General features: G+C 35.9%; 1 protein-coding gene across 2 annotated transcripts; it reads right to left on the bottom strand.

Annotated features, from left to right (window-relative positions):
• Positions 1 to 455: 455 nt before the first annotated feature.
• slc2a8 (solute carrier family 2 member 8) lies at positions 456 to 18,759 on the bottom strand. Of its 2 annotated transcripts, none has more exons than XM_056458747.1 (10): positions 18,507 to 18,759; positions 16,460 to 16,622; positions 16,065 to 16,271; positions 13,632 to 13,731; positions 9,545 to 9,756; positions 7,069 to 7,218; positions 5,056 to 5,164; positions 4,794 to 4,970; positions 4,482 to 4,627; positions 456 to 2,300 (listed from the first exon to the last, which is right to left on the bottom strand). In XM_056458747.1, exons 1-10 carry the CDS (start codon positions 18,590 to 18,592, stop codon positions 2,154 to 2,156), a joined length of 1,497 nt encoding a protein of 498 aa, XP_056314722.1. In that variant the 5' UTR covers positions 18,593 to 18,759; the 3' UTR covers positions 456 to 2,153. The 2 variants fall into 2 exon arrangements, with proteins under 2 accessions (XP_056314722.1, XP_056314724.1); XM_056458749.1 differs by lacking the exon at positions 456 to 2,300 and adding an exon at positions 2,308 to 3,083.
• Between the last annotated feature and the right edge of the window lie 193 nt (positions 18,760 to 18,952).

Below are 18,952 nucleotides of genomic sequence, written 5' to 3'. Positions count from 1 at the left end.
CACTGGGCCCCAAATTATTATTAATGTCATGAATAATTTACTATTATACTTTTATTATTTGCCCTATTATTATACATGGGTCTTAAATACTCAGGACGACTTTGTTGAAAGATTTTGATCCACTTCAAATGTTGACTACTGTATATGCATATATATACATACATAGAGAGATGGAGAGATGAGTACAGTATATATATGATACAGTATATATGATATAGTATATATGTAAAGATGAACTATTCATATTTAAAACTAACATTCATTATTATCATTTTATAAATATTAGAATATATTTAAATTTACGTGACACAGCATGCGATTGATACAAAGAGGTGGGAAAACTGTGTAGCACATCAGACAGACATTTTCCTTTGGATATTATAAAATTTGCAGATTACATTATGACATGTCCTTGTTATTTATATTACTTATAATTAATTATCTTAAGAACACCATCAATTTAATAAAAGTCATTTTATTAGGAAGAAACAGTCAGGTGACAAATACTTACATGGTTGAGTTTGTTCAGTTTAACTGTGCTCTTTAGAATATCCGACAAACAATTTCACCTAATTTACTTTTAATGCAATTAAAAACAGCATATCACATTTTTTGGCATTTTAATGGTCCATCTTTTAATTAATACAAAACCATAGATATACACACTAGATATCGCATACGGACCCTGAGCATTCATCAATAGCGCCGCCACATTGGTACAGTGCTCCCAGGACAAATGTCATAGTGTTCAGATGTCAAAGCCAAAGTGAAGATGCTGGACTTCAGCGCTGTGTACGGGTGTAGTAATAAGCAAACAAAGAAAACCTAGCACAAAGACAGAACAACATAGGTAAGATTTCGTTTTTTACGTTTTTGTATGTTACGAACTTTTGTGCTAAACAAGTGTTGATGATAATACAGTCTCTTACTGCACTGACCATAAAGCAAAGTAGCACCAACTTGCACTAAATTCTCGGCTTATGCTAGTTTTGATGAATAAAATAAGCAAACTATGTAAATGAAACATGACAAGATGCTGCGGTGCTAGAAACTTGTGTTACTGTCAGCTAAGCGAATGAGTTGTTCATAAAGGGGATTCATTCACAAACTAATCGCTCCCTCCGTTAGCATTAGAAGTGAAAGCAGGAGAGGGGGTGTGTTTCAGGACATGGATTAGATCAACTTTAACAGGGAGGGAGGATAATACATTTCCATGCGGACAAACACACACTTTGTCGCCAATGCGGTCACTTATCAATTGATGTAGAAAAGTGATGTAAAATTATAATTTTCGTAATTTAAAAAAATGTTTGCATACTGACCACTCCCGATCATAGATCTATGTGTGTGTATATATATCTCTGGCTCTGGATGGCCACAGTCCTCCACTGCACCTTGGTCCCACATTCATTCAAAGGAGTGCTACCCTGTACTAAAATGGCGGCTCTATTGATGCATTCCTTCTAATAGACAATAATAGAGTAGGCAACATCTAGTGTTAATATCTATGATACAAAACAATGCATCATACAGTAATGATTCAATATCACAATTCAAAGTAATGCATTTACTTTTGACAGTCTTATTTTGCCCATAATAGAGAACACAGTGAAGAGTTGTACAGTTATCATGTATGTTTACTGAATTAGTATTAATATGGCAACTTTTTCATACACAAAGTAAACAAGTGAGGTCAGAAAATGTATTCAGTAACCACAGCAGTTCATTGAATGCACATTTTACAACATTATAACCTATGGAGTTTGAAAATCTCAGCTTAAAAATATTTAAAATCTATGTTTGGAAGCTGAGAATGATGAAATAGAAAAACCGATTGATCTAAAGCTTATACAAACTTGACAAATGAGTAGCTGTTCGTGTATTTATATGGAGACCTTCACATTCATATGACCTGCAAACAAGTTAAAAATGAGACACTAATTCATGACGTGTGTACCAAAAGTAACAATATGTTCAAAAGTAATGTTAAAAACTCTTAATTCAAAGATAAATCACATTAAGATGACAGAAAAAGTAGACAAAATATACATATTTTCCATGTAAACATTTGCAATATTCTAAAATAAGATTCTTCAACATGTCGAAGTTGTTTTGTTCAATATTTTGGTTTTGACGCTGAGGAGAAGTGTCATCTAGCGCATGCGAGTCCCTTTAAAACCGGCTTGAATCTCCTCCAGAGTTTTGCCTTTGGTCTCAGGGACAAAGAAAGCAGTGAAGACGACATTAGAAGCACACAGTGCTGAGAACATCCAAAATGTCCCCGCGCTGCTCAGAGCAACCTGAAACACATGTTATTTACATGTATAAGACCAGGGATGAATTCCAGAAAGCACGTTTCATTATGTACCATGACTTTGATACATGAAGATGAGTGACGTCTCTAGCAAACAGCCTATCGTGTGCTTTACTGGCTCTTACCAAAGTTTAAATATTCTAGCTTCTGTTTATCTAACCAACCTGCTGTCTCGCTACAATCCAAGCCGCTCTTTAAGATCTCAAAACTCAGGGCTTCTAGTAGTACTCAGAATAGCAAAGTCTACTAAAGGAGGTTAAGTATTCTCATATATGGCTTCTAAACTCTAGAAGAGCCTTCCTGATAATGTCCGAGGCTCAGACACACTCTCAGTTCAAAAACTAGATTAAAGACCTATCTTTTTAGTAAAGCATATACACAATACATCGCATAACGGTATGATGCGTGAGTGTGCTCCATGCAGGTGAGTGGGCTTGACAAACCACCCATAGGACACACTCGTCATGCCTTATTACACCAGGTACTTTGTTAGAAATACAACTTTCAATGCTTGTTTATATAACTCCTTATTTCATCTTTTTTTTGCATTGACATTGAATATCTCTTGTTCAAATATATTAAGAACAGGAGCTACGCTAATTTTTTGTTCTCTGTGTCCACCTGGGGATGAACATCTTGCTTTATCAGTTCAAGAGAAGTCAGTTCATGTAGTTGACTGTACACAGTATCTCGCAGAAGTGAGTACATCTCAAACAGTGTTGCCAGATATAGCTGACTTTTTCCAGCCCAAAAGCGGTCCAAAATCCACCTAAACACAAAAAAGCCCAAAATATTACATTCATTTTTTATTTAATTTTAATTTATTTAAATTAAAATAACCTAGTTACTTTATCTGTCATAATTGAATATAGCAACCAAACCCAGCAGTCACAGAACCACAACATAACCGAAACACATTGAAACACTGCCTCCCCCTCACACCGCACGTGTGTAGATCACACTACCAATTATAGTGTGTTTTACTCTCGAAATGGGGTATAAATTTATCCCATTTTGGCGTTTTAAATTCTTTTGAACAATTAGGTGCTGCTTGGTAACCAGAAAACGCTTCTATGTTTGTTCTTGCTGTCAGTTGCGGGAAATAATGATCAATAAAAGAGTCATGATAAACCGCTGTGAGTATAACTGCAGGCGCTGCATGATGCATGTGCACACGAAAGGGAGTCAGATTTGTCTGGGGAGTCCGATTTTGATACAAGTTTCCTTCACCTTCTATTGCAGGTGGGCCCACGCAGTTTGCGCTATGCACTGGTCACTATTAACTGAATGAAGTTGAAGCACACTGTTTGTTTTGTTAAATAAGTTGCATATAAAATTTACGTTTCAAAACCGCCCAAATTTTGTCAACCCGCCAATGCCCTTTTTTACCCGCACAATAAAATTTAAAAATCACCCAATCTGGCAACACTGTCCTCAAACATTTTTGTAAATATGTTATATAGTAATGATATTTTGCTACAACGTAAATTAGTGAACACACCGATTGTATAATTTTTTTTCTTATATGCTTACAATGCAGTGACCTTATTTTGGAGCTTGAGAAACTGGGGAGTGGCTTTAATGTGTCATGTGTCACTTTGCTCACAGCTGATTGGTTTGCAATCTCAAAACTATGATATAATCTGCCCCTGGAGCAGGTTAGCCATGGTGTTTATGTTACTATGAAAAAACCAAACTACTTTTATGGTCACATAAACTCAGAGTTGGTGTAAATTAGGCAGAAACCTATCTGGCTAGCCAACTAAGTTAGCTTCATGGTACAGGCCCATGTTCATTAAATCCAGAATGGTAAAGTCTGATTAAATAGCAGGTTGCTGAGAATTTTATTTCAGTATGTTGATGTACTTCCAACTGAAACTGAATATTGAGTAGTGGGCGGGGCTTTCTTTGCACATCATTCCCTTATAGAAAACCAATGGTAAGATGGGCGTGGTTACAAACGAGCCATCAAACTGGTGTCAACAAAGACGGACTGCAAATGGTCAGAATTTGATTGAAGATTACCAAAACAAACTTTTTTTACTTCAATGGATTACCTTGCATGGATAATTTGTAATTAGTTCTCCAAACGAATAATAATGTGCGCTAGCAAAAGAAACGTAATAATTTTAGATTTTACACAGACTTTAATATAAAGTCAGCTCACCATCAGATTCTGGAAGGTCTTGGTGACAATGAAGGCACAGGTCCAGTTAGTAAGCACACACAGAGCACTGCCCAATCCCCTCACACGTGTGGGGAAAATCTCCGACATCACCAGCCACGGAGTAGGACCCCAACCGATAGCAAATCCTGGTTAACACATGCTTATGAGTCAGACTGAATGCAGTTTGCTCACTGAATGCAAATTATAGTACATAAGTTCAAAATATCAACTGTTTTAAGAACATTTTCTTTTCTTTGAAAATAATTAATACTGCTGAATAATTCTTGTTCAGAGAAATACAGTTCTTCTAACCTGCAATGAAAAAGCCCATGCTTCCCACAGCCAACCAGGCCAGGTCTGCAGAGGGCTGATCTTCCAGAAGACCCTGGGCGTCTGTTAGTGCACTGGTCAGTGAGGAGTTATTGGGCTTCATCACAGTCAGCTTGAAGTACACTCCAAACACTGCTTCGCTAACACACATGACGACACCTTGAGGGCACAAAATGACAGATAATCCGTTTCGGTTCTTCGAGTAAAAGTAGTGCAAATGCATTGTCTTTTAAGAAGTTTCTACCAGACAAAATGAGAAGAACTTTCCGCCCGGCCTTGTCCATGATAAGAGCAGCAATTGCAGTGAAGACCACCTGTGTGGCTGCGACGATAACAGTGGCCACATCACTGCTCTGTGGCAAAAAATACAAACACAGGAATTTATTATTAACCCTGACACACCTGTTTCAAGTACATTTTCCCTGTTCTTAAAGGGATAGTTCATCTAATTACGACAATTTACTCACCTTCAAGTGGTTCAATTAAACACAGATTAAGATATTTTAAAGAACTTGTAATTACTGACTTCCATAGTAGGAAAAAGAAATACCATGGATGTCAATGGTTAGAGGTTTCCAACTTACTTCAAAATATCTTCTTTTGTGTTCGACAGCGGAAAGAAAGTCATAAAGGTTTGAAACAAGTGGAAGGCAAGTACATGATGACAGAATTTTCAATTTTGGGTGAACTATCTCTTTAAGGATAGTAGACCATCTCTTACATAAACAAGATCAAATAAAAATATCTTTAATCTTTAACTGATTTGTTTTTGGTCCATTTCAACGGACATCAGATCAAAATAGTTGTACTTCAAAAACAATATACCAATGTGAAATTAAAAATAAAATAATACAAACTGCTGATCTTGACTCAAAGTTCCCTCTGAAGCTTACAAACCTGAACAATTTTCAAGCTTTTGTTTTATAGACTGCATATTGGAAACCCCTGTACATTATTATGGAGAGACTTTCAAAGGGATTTTTCACCCAAAAATTTAATTTCTGTAATTATTTACTTACGGTTTACTTGTTTCATACCTTTATGAGTTTCTTTCTTATGTTAAACACAAAAGAAGATATTATGAAGAAAGCTGAAAACCTGTACCATTGACTTACACATGGAAGTTCCTATGGAAGTCAATGGTTACAGGTTTTCAGCTTTCTTCAAAATATCTTCTTTTGTTTTTAACTGAGGAAAGAGACTCAAAGTTTTGGAACCACTTGAGGGAGAGTAAATAATGAGTAAATTTTCATTTTCGGGTAAACTATCACTTTAAAGTGAAAACCCACTGTACGTAATGTACAGACATATACTGTATATCCTGATTTAAAGCTTGCAATTCTACAGCCAATTTTTAAATAACCTTTCTTTCTTTGTGGGCACGAGGACATGTTTAATTCTTTGTTAAACAAATATTATTAAAAAAAGATTTGGTTATCAGGGCTAGCAGATTATGGAAATCAACAGAAAGTGTTGAAAAGTGCAGCCATTGAGCAGTTCAACATAACCAGAAGTCTCTACAATCGATTTTCTTACTTTAATTAGAGGTATCACTTTATTTTGATGGTACATTTGAGTATTAGTAGACTCTCGGCTTAATATCTGTTGATACTGCTCCTAAACAGACATATAACTGACTATAAGAAACTTTGCAAGTACATGTCAACTAACACTAATCCTAACCTCAACCTGACAGTCTACTTATAATCTAATGAGAATTATTTGACATGTAAATGCAATGTAACTTAAATTTAACAATCAGACCATCAAAATAAAGTGTGACCTCATTAGTAAATTCAATCCTTCTTTTTTCTACACAATCTTTGAAATATTGGAAAATTCATTGATTCATTCATTCTCTTTTTGGCTTAGTCCCTTTATTAATCTGGGGTGGCCACAGCGGAATGAACCGCCAACTTATCCAGCATATGTTTTACGGATGCCCTTCCAGCTAATATTGGAAAATATATCAACAAATGTGAACAAAACCATCACAAACATTGTTTATTTTTCTCTTTTGAGCAAAGTGCTGGCATACTTCACTTCAGCATAAAACAAATATTTCTAAATTTACAACAGGAAACGTTTTACTGCCGTTTGATTGGATGACAAAAGTCCAATATCACGGACAGCAGGCTTTAAATTTGGTGAAATCTCCCAAAACCCCAAAAACAAACTTGACCTGATGTCTATAGAGATGGATGCAGAGTCTGAAAATTTTGGCTCTTCATAAAGAAACGTCATTAAAAACACTTACTTTGAAATGGGCCTGCTCGAAGATGGTCTCTGCGTAAAACATGATGGCGTTGATGCCGGTAAACTGCTGGAGGAGCATCATCATAACGCCAATGCCCAAAGGTTTATAGACACCAGGGTCCTTCAGATCCCCCAGACTGAAGCTTTGCTCCTGAATTCAATCAAATGTCAATTTTAGCAGCTCATTTGTATCCATTTAATAATTGTTTATTAATAATAGAATTATTATGACTGACAGCAACCGCTTTTAATTAATTAAAAAAATTCAAATGTAATAATTTACGTCATAATTTAATCTCCATATTGTCATTCCAATGACAATTGTATAGATAAGGTTTCCTGTAAAATCTTTTCATAAAAATTAATCAATTACAGTCTTCTGAAGAGACAAGGGCTGTGTTCCACTAAAAACCCATTTATAAAGTTCCCTTCCCTCGTTCCATTGGAGGAATCCCTGCCTCCATTTTTAAAGTGCATTCCACTTCATCCAGTGAATGAGGGACTACTGTAACTCACTATATTTTGGGATCAGTCAGAATCCTCTATCCCGCTTCCAGTTAGTTCAAAATGCTGCTGCAGGGCTTTTAACCGGTCCCAAAAAACATCACAGTCTTATGCTCTTTGCACTGGTTGTAAAATCATGTCACTTTTAAAATTCTTCTCTTGGTTTTTTAATCACAAATTGCGTGGCTCCTTCTTATCTGTCAGACCTGCTGACTGAATATCAGCCTGGTCAGTTTCTTCGGTCATCAAACCAGAAACTATTATGCATCCCTAAGTCGAGGCTGAAATGCAGGGGTGACCGTGCTTTCGCAGTACATTGTGGAATGATCTGCACCCCTGTATTAGATCTATATCATCTCTGTCTGTTTTTAAATCTAGGTTGAAAACGTATCTCTTTGATTTGGCATTTTATCAGTGAGAATTGTTTGTTTTAGCTATAATTTTTTTATCTTTCTCTTTGTTATTTGTATTGTGGAGCACATTGGTCAACCTTTGGTATATAAAAATAAAATTGACATTCACATTGACATTTAAACCCATTTAGATGTTCGGCCAGTAGTGGACACTTGCGTATTTTAATCAATGACGTACATCCAAAGGAAGCGAGATGGAGGGAAGTTAGTGAGAAGGGCATTAAATTGGACTTGAATGCAGCCATGATCAGAATAGAAACTGCTTTTGTTTGACAAACAACCCTTATTGGTTCTTGTAGAAGATCAATGTTTATATATGAACAAAACCTTAAATTAAATCTGTTAAAATATATTAAATATATATAATACAATATAAATAAAAAACAAAAAAAACCTAAGCATCAAAGTTTGGCTTGCCCAGACTTTCAGTTGAGGGACAGAAATCTGTAAGTTTCAATTAAAAATAATTTTGGGTGAACAACCTCTTTAAGTCGTTGTTAGGTTAATCCTGTTAAGTTGTTTCTCAACCACGTTCCAAGAGGACCCCCTCCATGTATTGGTGGTCCCCTTTGTCTGTCACACACATTACAGGTCTTTTAGTCTCTGCTAATGAGCTGATGATCTGAATCAGGTGTGTTTGGTTAAGGAGACATGAGCTGCGTCCCAAATGGTACACTATACCCCCCCAAGTGGTGCTCACTGCAGAGCCACTTGGGCAGAGCTGAGCTCCAGCAAGGGGGAGCTTGATATCCAGCTCCTCCTTCCTTGCACAACTTCTACGAAGTGATGTCAATGGGGGTTAGGGGTGGGGTGGGTGTACGCATTAAAACAGCTTATAGGAGGAGGAGCTCAAGCTCCCACTTGCTGGAGCTCAAGTGGCTCTGCAGCGAGCCGTGTCTCCACTATAGACACTTATGCACTTACACACTCAACAGCATAGTATATGTATGGAGTGTCGTCCCAAATGGAGCACTAATGTTTTTTTACTAAGCGGAAATTCCAAACCGTTTTCCTGATGACGTTTGGCGGTTGCCAAATTAGTGAAATAAATGACTAAAATACCAAATAATACCTGCCATAAGTATAACTACGTTCACCATCGGGAGGCGCTATAATCTATAAAGGAGAATTTTGCTGTCACAATCCAAAATAAAGTTATCCAACATGTGCACCTGATAGCTCCGCCCCTTTTGCAAAGCAGCAGTGGTTGAGTGTGTGAAGTGTCCATCATTCCACACATCCGGGTAATTAAAGTGCACTTACTATTTGTAAAGTTTTCAGTGTGAATGCACTACTTACACTATTTATACTACAAAATGGCAGAGAATAGTGCATAAGTACGCGATTTGAGACGCACCTCTGGTAAATGTGCAGAGCTGGTGCTCCTCCAGGAACGTGGTTGAGAAACACTGCTTCAAGTGATAAATTTTAACTCAAGTTCACTGAAAAATGCCACAACTAAAAAACTAAAACTGGCTTTAATTAAAACGGCAGCTAAATATGTTCAATTAAATAAAGACCCAAAAAACTTGTCAAAATGAGAAATGTCTGATGTCTAACTTCATTTTTGTAGGCCTCTTCTATTCTAGCGCATTCCCACTCGGCGGGAGCATCGGGACCCCTGAGGAAGCGCAGGACATCCTCTGCTTCTCGCCGTTTTCCTTGGCAGAGCAGAAATCGTGGCGTCTCCGGCATGAAGCACATGGACAGCAGCATGAGTGTGGGAGGAATAGATGATGCCACTGCTAACCATCGCCAGTCCAGAAACAAACCTGAAAACAAAACAAACAAAAACAAAAAAACATTCGGCATTACTTACAACATTTTTAGACCTGTAAATCACTTAATTAGTCTCAAAACAAAACATTGGTTTGCTATCTGAAACTTCAAAAACGTCTAGTGTTTAACATGCTAGTCACTTGTGTGCACATGTTCTCTCATTGGTCAAAATGTACTTCTTAATGTTCTAAATTAATATGATTGACAAGCTTTCTCTTTGCTCTTTATCGGTATTATATCATTATATTTAATGTAATATACAGTGCTCAGTATAAATAAGTACACCACTCGCAGATCTCTCTTTCAAATTCATATTTTCTACAGGATGCTTTACAGTAACATATTTGTGTATACATTAGATTAATTAATACTAAAGCCAAAACTGGAACTAATCTAACAAAAGATCATAGTTCAAAAATTGGTACATCCAAATATATGTATTCCCCCCATAATATGTTTTACAGTGCTTAGCATATATAAGTACACTCCTCATAAATCTCTCTTTTAAAGCCATATTTTTAATAGGAAGCTATACAATATTATATTTGTGTATATACATTAGATTAGTCAGTACTAAAGCCAAATCTGGAGCTTATCTATCGAAATAACTTACGATAATGGTCCAAAAACTAGTACATCTAAATTTATATGTTGTAAAACAATATTAAATACAAATTTTAGAAAAAGAGGAAAAATCAAGAGAATCAAAACATTTTAATTTAGTTCAAATTTTGTAGCTTGTATTTTTTTTTCTCAATATTTAGCTTGAATTTAATTGTATTATCTTTCAATTTCTAAATATGTTTGGCGACTAAAATATTATTTTAATAAATATATCTGTTTAATAAATCTCTTCTGTTTAAATGCACCAAAATACATTGCCTATATTCACTGAGAAATGGATACAAATATTCATTTTTAAAATGAGGTGTACTCAATTATGCTGAGCACTGTTTATAAAAAATTAATAAACAGGAAAAATCTAAAGAAATATAAAAAATATCAAAAGTAATCAAACTTTTTGTTTAAAATCCACTAAGAAATTTGACTGTGATTGGCTACATTACTCAAGACCAGGGCTTGACATTACCACCCGCCAACCTGCCAAATGCAGGTAGATTTCACCTGTGGCGGGTTAGACAGACACCCCCACTAGCCACGTTGGCTTGTTGAAAATCATTTTTAAAATGCCAGGGCTGCTGTCACTAAAGATCAGAATTTTAGTTTAAGACCATTGTCAATATATGCACAAACATAATCTTAGACTCAAGAAGCAGCACGACTGATAAGCGTTTGCGTGAGCAAAAGAAAGCAGGTGAATATCGAATGAGAGGATGATCAGGCGGACTGTGAGACACAGGCAATCCTCGCTCACTGACGACAGTGTTGCGCGCACAGCTCAGCTGATGTGATGTGCTCGAGTGCTTAAAAGCTCCTGCACGCATCATGTTTCTTTGCGCAAAGCAACCGTGCATGGAAATACAGCTGGTGTGATTGGTTCTCTTTGAAATGGACTGGAAAAAAGCAGTGCTCATGCATGGACAGTCCTGCTGTGGAGAGCTCAACATTTTGTGTAAGCAGCAGCACTTGCCGCTTTCGCTTTAACCATTCTTTGAACAGATTATAGATGAGCATAACGTTAACCGTGTGCATGCGATTATCCTCTCGTTATTGCACATGGTATGTTCTTTATTTTCTTACAGTTTTTTTGGTTTAGTTATCACCCTTTACAATAACATTGCTTTAATTTTAATTCTCCATTTATGTATAGTTAACTGGTGATTTGGGACCTTTAGCCTGGACAGACTGCTGTGTACAGTTTTAGATACATAAGAATATATATATTTTAAATGTCAATAGTTTTTTAAGAACATTTTTGTTGAATAAAAAGTTTGATGTGGCCAGAGAAAAAAATTGGTAAATCCTAAAAAGTCATGTGAAATAAAACTAACTGCAATGCATCACTATGAAACCCATGACATTTAAATCAAGTAATTTTAGCACACCTAAGTCAAATTTATGCATATAAAATAGGTTTTCCCAACAACAAACTTGTGGCTAGTTAACATTGCGAGTGGCTGGTAACATTGAAAAACTACAAGACACAGTGGCTGGTGATCAAAAAAGTTAGTCAAGCCCTACTTAAGACAACAAAGACACGTCGTAAAATGAAACCATGAACACTCTTAATGGTGAGAGCAGAGACACATATTGGGGGATTGAAAAATCTGTCCTTTCACAGACTTCAGATGCAAGCGGCTGCTTAACATGCTCACTGCTTAATTCTGCACCTGAATTTATGATATCGTTAGATAACCAAGAAGCTGTTGGGACTACATTCTTCTAGTGATCAAAGAGAAGCAGTTTACACAACATTTTTAGATGAAGAGCTCTTTCTTGGTTTTCAGAATGAAACTGCTGCTTTTTACGAAACACATTTCCCCTAACAAATGAGGGTGATCCAATTGTCCTTTTTGATCTCAGCTGAACATCTCCAGTCTAGTTCCTAGATTATTTCCATGTATACTTGACAACAAATGCATTTTTATATGCTGGAATTAACTAAAATGTGACCCTGGAAGACTTGTGTGTCACTGGTATATTTGTGAGAATAGGCAAAAATACGTTGTATGAATAAAAATGGTTGCTTTTTACTTTATGCCATTTTTTCATAATAAAGGTCATGTGAAGTGCTTTGAAATGTGCATTTATTATTCAAAATTTGACGTAATCTTAACTGAAACAAGAAGAGAGGGTGGGATATAGAGTAGCTCCTCCCATTTATTAAAAAAATAGCCAATAGCGTTTTGTTTTATCACAACTCTGCCAGTGAGAGTTGTTGAAAATCAAATGAAAAGCTTCTTGAAGACAGCAGGGCATGTCAGATAATATACAGAATTTGATTGGTTTATATCTTTAATGATAATTAAACTGACATCTAAGATATAAGTTATATTAATTTTATTAAATTGTAGTTATTATTCTATTAAAAGTTTCTTCAGTAAATATATCAAAACAATGCATATTTCTAATCAAAGTACTTAATTAAGGTTAAGTACTTAATTTGGACAACAATTTTTTAATTATTTAGATTTTTAACCCTCAGATTCTTGTTTTTCCAATTAAAATAAACCATACATTGATGGTTTAAAACCCTATGACATGTCTGTCAATATTTACTCAAGCTCACAACTTTGTATAAAACCCCCTTATTAATAATACTACTACTACTATGACAACTAATTCGACGACTATTACTACAAAGGCGACTACTACTACTACGACTATTACTACTACTGCGAGTACTACGTCAAGATTTCATGCTCCTGTCGGCACAATAGCCTAGTGGTTAGCACGCCGACATATGGTGCAGTAGCACATCAGGGAGTTTGAATACCGGCTCGAGGACATTCCCTACCCCCCCTCTCTTTCTCCAACTTTGCTTCCTGTCTCAATACTGTCCAATCTAATAAAGGAAAAAATGCCAAAAATAAGATTTCATGAGAGCTGTGTACAATGCAGGCTCTGTGTATGTTGATGAGGGAGATTCCTGAGCTAACTTGACCTATCCTGCTAATGCAATTTTGAAAAGCTTGAGTCATTTCCAGGTGAAATTATGATGCCGTTCACACACATCTGAGTCAGTTTAACAAACACTGAAGTGGAGGGCTGCAATAAAGAAAAAGAGACATTATTTGTGAAAGATTTTGCTGATGTCATTGAAAACGGTTCACACACGTCTTCTGATCAAACATTAACAATGGCCTCACACAGCTGAGGTCTGAAAAATTCTACTGCCATCAAAGAGACTTCAGTGTCATAACATGCATGTCATTATTCAGTCACAAGTTTAAAATGACAGCAATACCTGTTATATAAGCACCCATAATGCCTATCACAACCATAAGCTGAACACAGGATCCCAAAGTTCCCCTAACACGCTCATGAGCCATTTCAGAGATGTAAAGCTGCAGGAACAGAGAGAAAAACAAGTCAAGTCAATAATGTGCAATTGATCTGAATATTGAAATTAGTGTTCCCAATGCTTATTTCTGCAAGTATTTTGCCATTTGCATTTCCCATTAGGATTTAAAACATATCTGTTAGCATTATAAAGCAAGAACCAAACAGCAATGAAATTTAATCTAAAGCAAATAAGTATATAAAAATAAGATGAACTTAATAGGTTTTAATTGAGGGAAAGAACAACAATCCCATGAAACACTGTGAAAGACATAAAATTTCATTTAAAAAAAATTAAAAATGTCTTTAAAAAAATGACTGCATTCATTTTTTTCTTAGAGAATTTTTAACAATAACCGATAAACATTTATTCATTTAAATCAATCAGTAAATGAACTACAAGCTCTCTGTTGTCTTAAGAGCCCCTATTATAGGTTTTTGAAAATGACCTTCCATACAGTGTGCATTACAGCTCCAAGTAAACGAAAACATCCAGCTGAGGTTTAAATCTGGAAGTGCACATTGTTTAAAAATATCCAATTTTCATAAAAGATTTAACTCGGAGTCATTTAAATGATTCGTCGTTCGCCCGGATCTTTTGTCTGTTCGTATTGGCGTCGACACGAAACAATACCAATTATAAAGTGCCGGATCCGGTAATACGGAATATGAAGTGGTGTATCAGGTAAAATGTAAAGGCGCCTTTCCCTTCAAACACTAGCGGAGTGCAGCTGTGAGTGAGACTGTTCATGACTGAAGGTTTTGGTGATTAATGCAATAATCTACTTTGCATTCGTCGGCATTCGTCGGCTGTTTGTTAAAGGAAGGATCAGAAAAGAATATTGATGTATGGGACTTTGTCAGAGCTTGACAGGAACTTTATCAGTACACAGTTCATGGTCCAGTTTCTTCCTCCATTTCACAAGTGTAAGTTCGATTGAAATGGTTGCCCCCTTGTTTTCTTTCTCTAGCTTACAAAATGTATTTAACTGTGTTTTGTTACTTGTAACCGCTCCACGCGGCTTGTACTGTATCTGGTTAACTCTTTATATTATCATATTGCATCTAAAGCCATGTTGAAAACGCGTTTACAGGTTGATATGCATGCCAGGTCAAAAAACACTTTCATTGTCTTATAAGCACTTATTTTCACCTAATTATTCAAAAGACTCCCATATGAATCAGTCAGCGATTCATTTGTTCCCAAACTCCTCCTTGGCAAGATGCTAATCTGTGCTGATTGGTAAAATGACCCAGTCTGCAGTGATTGTTCGACTGCGTTTAGCGCGAGATAGAGAGAAATGCCCACCATGGCTCATTAAGTATCCAGAGTGCAGAGCATATGTCTGAGCCCAATGCAGGAGTGCATTAAAGCAACGTAGTTTAACGCCAGCATATACTCTATTCTTAACCATAAGTAAAAACAACGACACACATAAAGTATTAATCCACACAGTGGCAAAAGCTGAACTATTTTGAAATTTGACCACCGCCTGTGTGTAGGAACAGCTGACGGTGGCCATAGCAAAGACAAACGGCAGAGGATCGCAAGCTCACAAATGCATTTAAATCCATAAAGAACGGAGCATGCGACGTATTTTCAACGTGGCTTTAAGCGTGATATGTGAATATAAAGAGTTAACCAGATACAGTACAAGCTGCGTGGAGCGTGGAGTAACAAAACCCAATTAAATACATAATGTGCAAGCTAGAGAAAGAAAACAAGGAGGCAACCATTTCAATCAAACTTACACTTGTGAAATGGAGGAAGAAACTGGCTCATCAACTGTGTACTGTTAAAGTTCCTGTCAAGCTCTGACAAAGTCCCATACATCAATAGTCTTTTCTGATCCTTCCTTTAACAAACGGCCAAAAAATCCCCCGTTGCAGGGTATATTATTGAATTAATCACCAGAACATTCTGTCATGAACAGTCCCACACACACCTGCACTCTGCAAGTGTTTGAAGGGAAAGGCGCCTTTACATTTTCCCTGATACGCCACTTCATATATATATAATGTGTGTGTGTGTGTGTTTATTTATATTTAAAATACTTTAAATAGTATTATAAATAGTACATAGTCGTTTGGCTCTGTGCATATATATATATATATATATATATATATATATATATATATATATATATATATATATATATATATAATAAAATAAAGTAATGCAGACTGATGAATTCAATCAACAACCTAATTAATCTTCATGTTAATTAATCTTAAGATTAGTCAGTCTTTGAGGTGCTATTTAATTTATTTCTTAAAATTAATTACCCCTCAGTGAAGATTTATCCTTTTGGCAATGTGCAGGTAGGCTAAAACTTACTGGTACAACTAGAGAGGTCACTCCACTGGCCAAACCGGTGAGCACTCTGCCCACATAGAACATCCAGTGGTTCTGAGCAGCGATAATGGTGGTAAACCCAAAGATGAATGGTATTGCACAAAACATAAGGCTCAGCTTCCGTCCAATCCTCTCCACAATCCATCCTCCCAAAAGACCCCCAAGAGCCGCACCAATGGTCACCACAGACTGTAAGACAGGAAAAATATCACATTGACCTTTTGAGATTCTACACCAGCATTTTGACAATGACACCTTTATACATTTGATTGCGTTTCTCATTTAAAAACCTTTCTGGGGAACTGAAAATGAATAACTGTTTTCTATTGTCACACTGCTGTCAAAAGCTGGACTGAAAAAACTAAAAATTTACAAACCCCGAACCAAGAAGCTTCCTCTTCGCTGAGCTGCAGTCTCGGATCTTGGATTCTGCGGAGTTCAGGGATGGCAGGAGAGCTGTAGCCCAGCACAAACCCAAAACTAAGTGGTCCCAGAACCGCTGCGAATGTGGCCATGAACAGCTTTCCATTCTTAACTTTGCTGTTGAGCAAAACACACATGTTAGTTTTGGAGACTACTTTCTTGCTGAACAGGTTTTTCAGTGCACAACATCATGGCTGATTACTTCTGTTTTGATGATAATCGAATACTTCCTCATTAATTGTGATGTAAATAACACTTTAAGTGCAAATAATCTTTAATCAATTATCATTTAGCAGATGCAGACGTACAAATTAGCATAATAGAAGCACTTTAGGTCATCAGAGAGCAGTAATATATACCATGAAAAGCCTAAGTTGGTTTAGCTACCTATGTTTTAACAGACAAACAGGAAAAATAGTAAAGGAAGAGCTAGTAAGTGCTATTTTTAGGCAGTTCGGTGTCGATGAATCAGATGTAAAATATAAATCACAGCACTAAAAAGCAGATTGAGGTAAAGTTGCTTTTATATTCACCCATAGGCATGGGCTGGTATATGATTCTGAGGGTATGATAACCTTGGATAAAAATATCACAGTACCACAGTATTGTAATAGCTTCTCTAAAATATGTTGTTTTTAAATGTCTTGGTAATAAAACAACAACTTTTTCCCCATTGAACACAATATGTTTTATTTTAAGAAACATTTAAGATATTTTGGAACAGTAGCTTTTGATGCGGAGGGTCCTTTTCAGCTGGAGATATTGTTGCCTTAAACTAAATAAAATAGTTGTAAAAAACACATAAAAAAACGTACATATACCGTAGGAACGGTATAACAGAAAGTTTTGGCGGTTTTAAAACCTTGACTTTTCCAAACCACTACAAACCTTGAAAACGGTTATCGCCCCATGCCTATCTACACATTCGTTTGTTTTTTTAACAGTGACAACTTGTGACACGCTCTTTTGAATATTTGATCATATAATAAATAATTGAGGTAAAGTTGGTTTTATATTCAAGCATTCTGACTTTCTCCGTAATAATATAATTTCAGAAAAGTGTTCTTTGCAAATTCCTAATAGTGAAATCGTATTAGCAGCCAATGACTGTCAAAGTACAACAGTGTGATTTCAGTCCGAATATTCAAAGTACCATGGTAAACAATACAGGGAGTGTGTCACAAGTTGTCACTGAACAAATGTGGAAATACAAAACCAACTTTACTTCAATTAACAAGTATTCAAAACAACATATTTAATAGCTATTTAATATGATTTCCCTGTTTAGAATTAGAAAATATATATATATATGTGTGTGTGTGTGTGTGTGTGTGTGTGTGTTATTATTAAGGAGAAAGTCCAAATGTGAAAATATAAAACCAATTTTATGTCAATAAAAAGCAGTACCACATTACTTTTCGAACATTTGGAAATTACATATTTTGAAACCTTCGCTCGACAAGCCTGCATTCGGTTAATCAAAAACTTTAATATTAAAGTATTGTCAAATATAATGAAACTGCTTTTTGTTTAACTTTAAAAAGTAATTTATTCATGTGATGCTGAATTTTCAGATTGAGGAAAAGTTGGTTTTATATTTGCACATTCGTGACAATTTGTTACACGCTCCCTAAATTGTTTACCATGGTACTTTGAATATTCTGTCAGCATCACGTGTAAAAATGACCTCAAAACAACATTAGCACTATTTATTTGACTGTGAACACTGTTGTACTTTGATCGTCATTGCCTGCTAATATGATTTCACAATTAGGAATTTGCAAAGAATACTTATATTATTATATTATTACAGAGAAAATCCGGATGTGTAAATATAAAACCAACTTTAACGAAACCTCAATTTTCAGTAGCCACTACTCCAGTCTTCAGTGTCACAAATGTCTTTCAATAAAACAATTGTAAAGTTTCATATATTAAATCTTCAAAATGTAGTTTCTAAAACAGCAATATGTTAAAAATCGACAATAAAGTGACCCTTACTCCAGGTATGCGTCTTGCTCTGAGCTGTCCTCTTCTGTTTGTTCATCATTGACCAACAGTGGTCTGTTTTCTTCATACTCATTCATTGCGCCTCCTCTTATAAATGATAACGCTGTTCATAGATGGTCGCCGGGGACAAACTGTTATTTTAAGACAAGCATTACAAGTGCCAAATGTGATGCATCAAAGCCTTTGTGTTTCAGCTTCAGTGGGAAAACTGCTGTACTCAGTAACTAGTGTCATTACTGTCAGCTGATGCATGCTGACAATAATAAAGCAACGTCCGTCCGCCGCCATTGACTTCAAAATAAGAGTCGTGTACTTTTATTTTGCTTCACCGTTTTTTTCATACACGTTTGAATAAAAAAATCTCAAATAAATCGGTAAAACATATTTAATATTTTACTTATTTGCTTATTTGTATTCAACAGCATTTTTAAAGATAT

This window comes from Danio aesculapii, chromosome 5 (genome assembly GCF_903798145.1).
Source record: "Danio aesculapii chromosome 5, fDanAes4.1, whole genome shotgun sequence".
Classification (NCBI taxonomy): domain Eukaryota; kingdom Metazoa; phylum Chordata; class Actinopteri; order Cypriniformes; family Danionidae; genus Danio; species Danio aesculapii.
The sequence above is the reverse complement of the archived record's forward strand: the minus strand, read 5'-3'. Positions and strand labels throughout refer to the sequence as shown.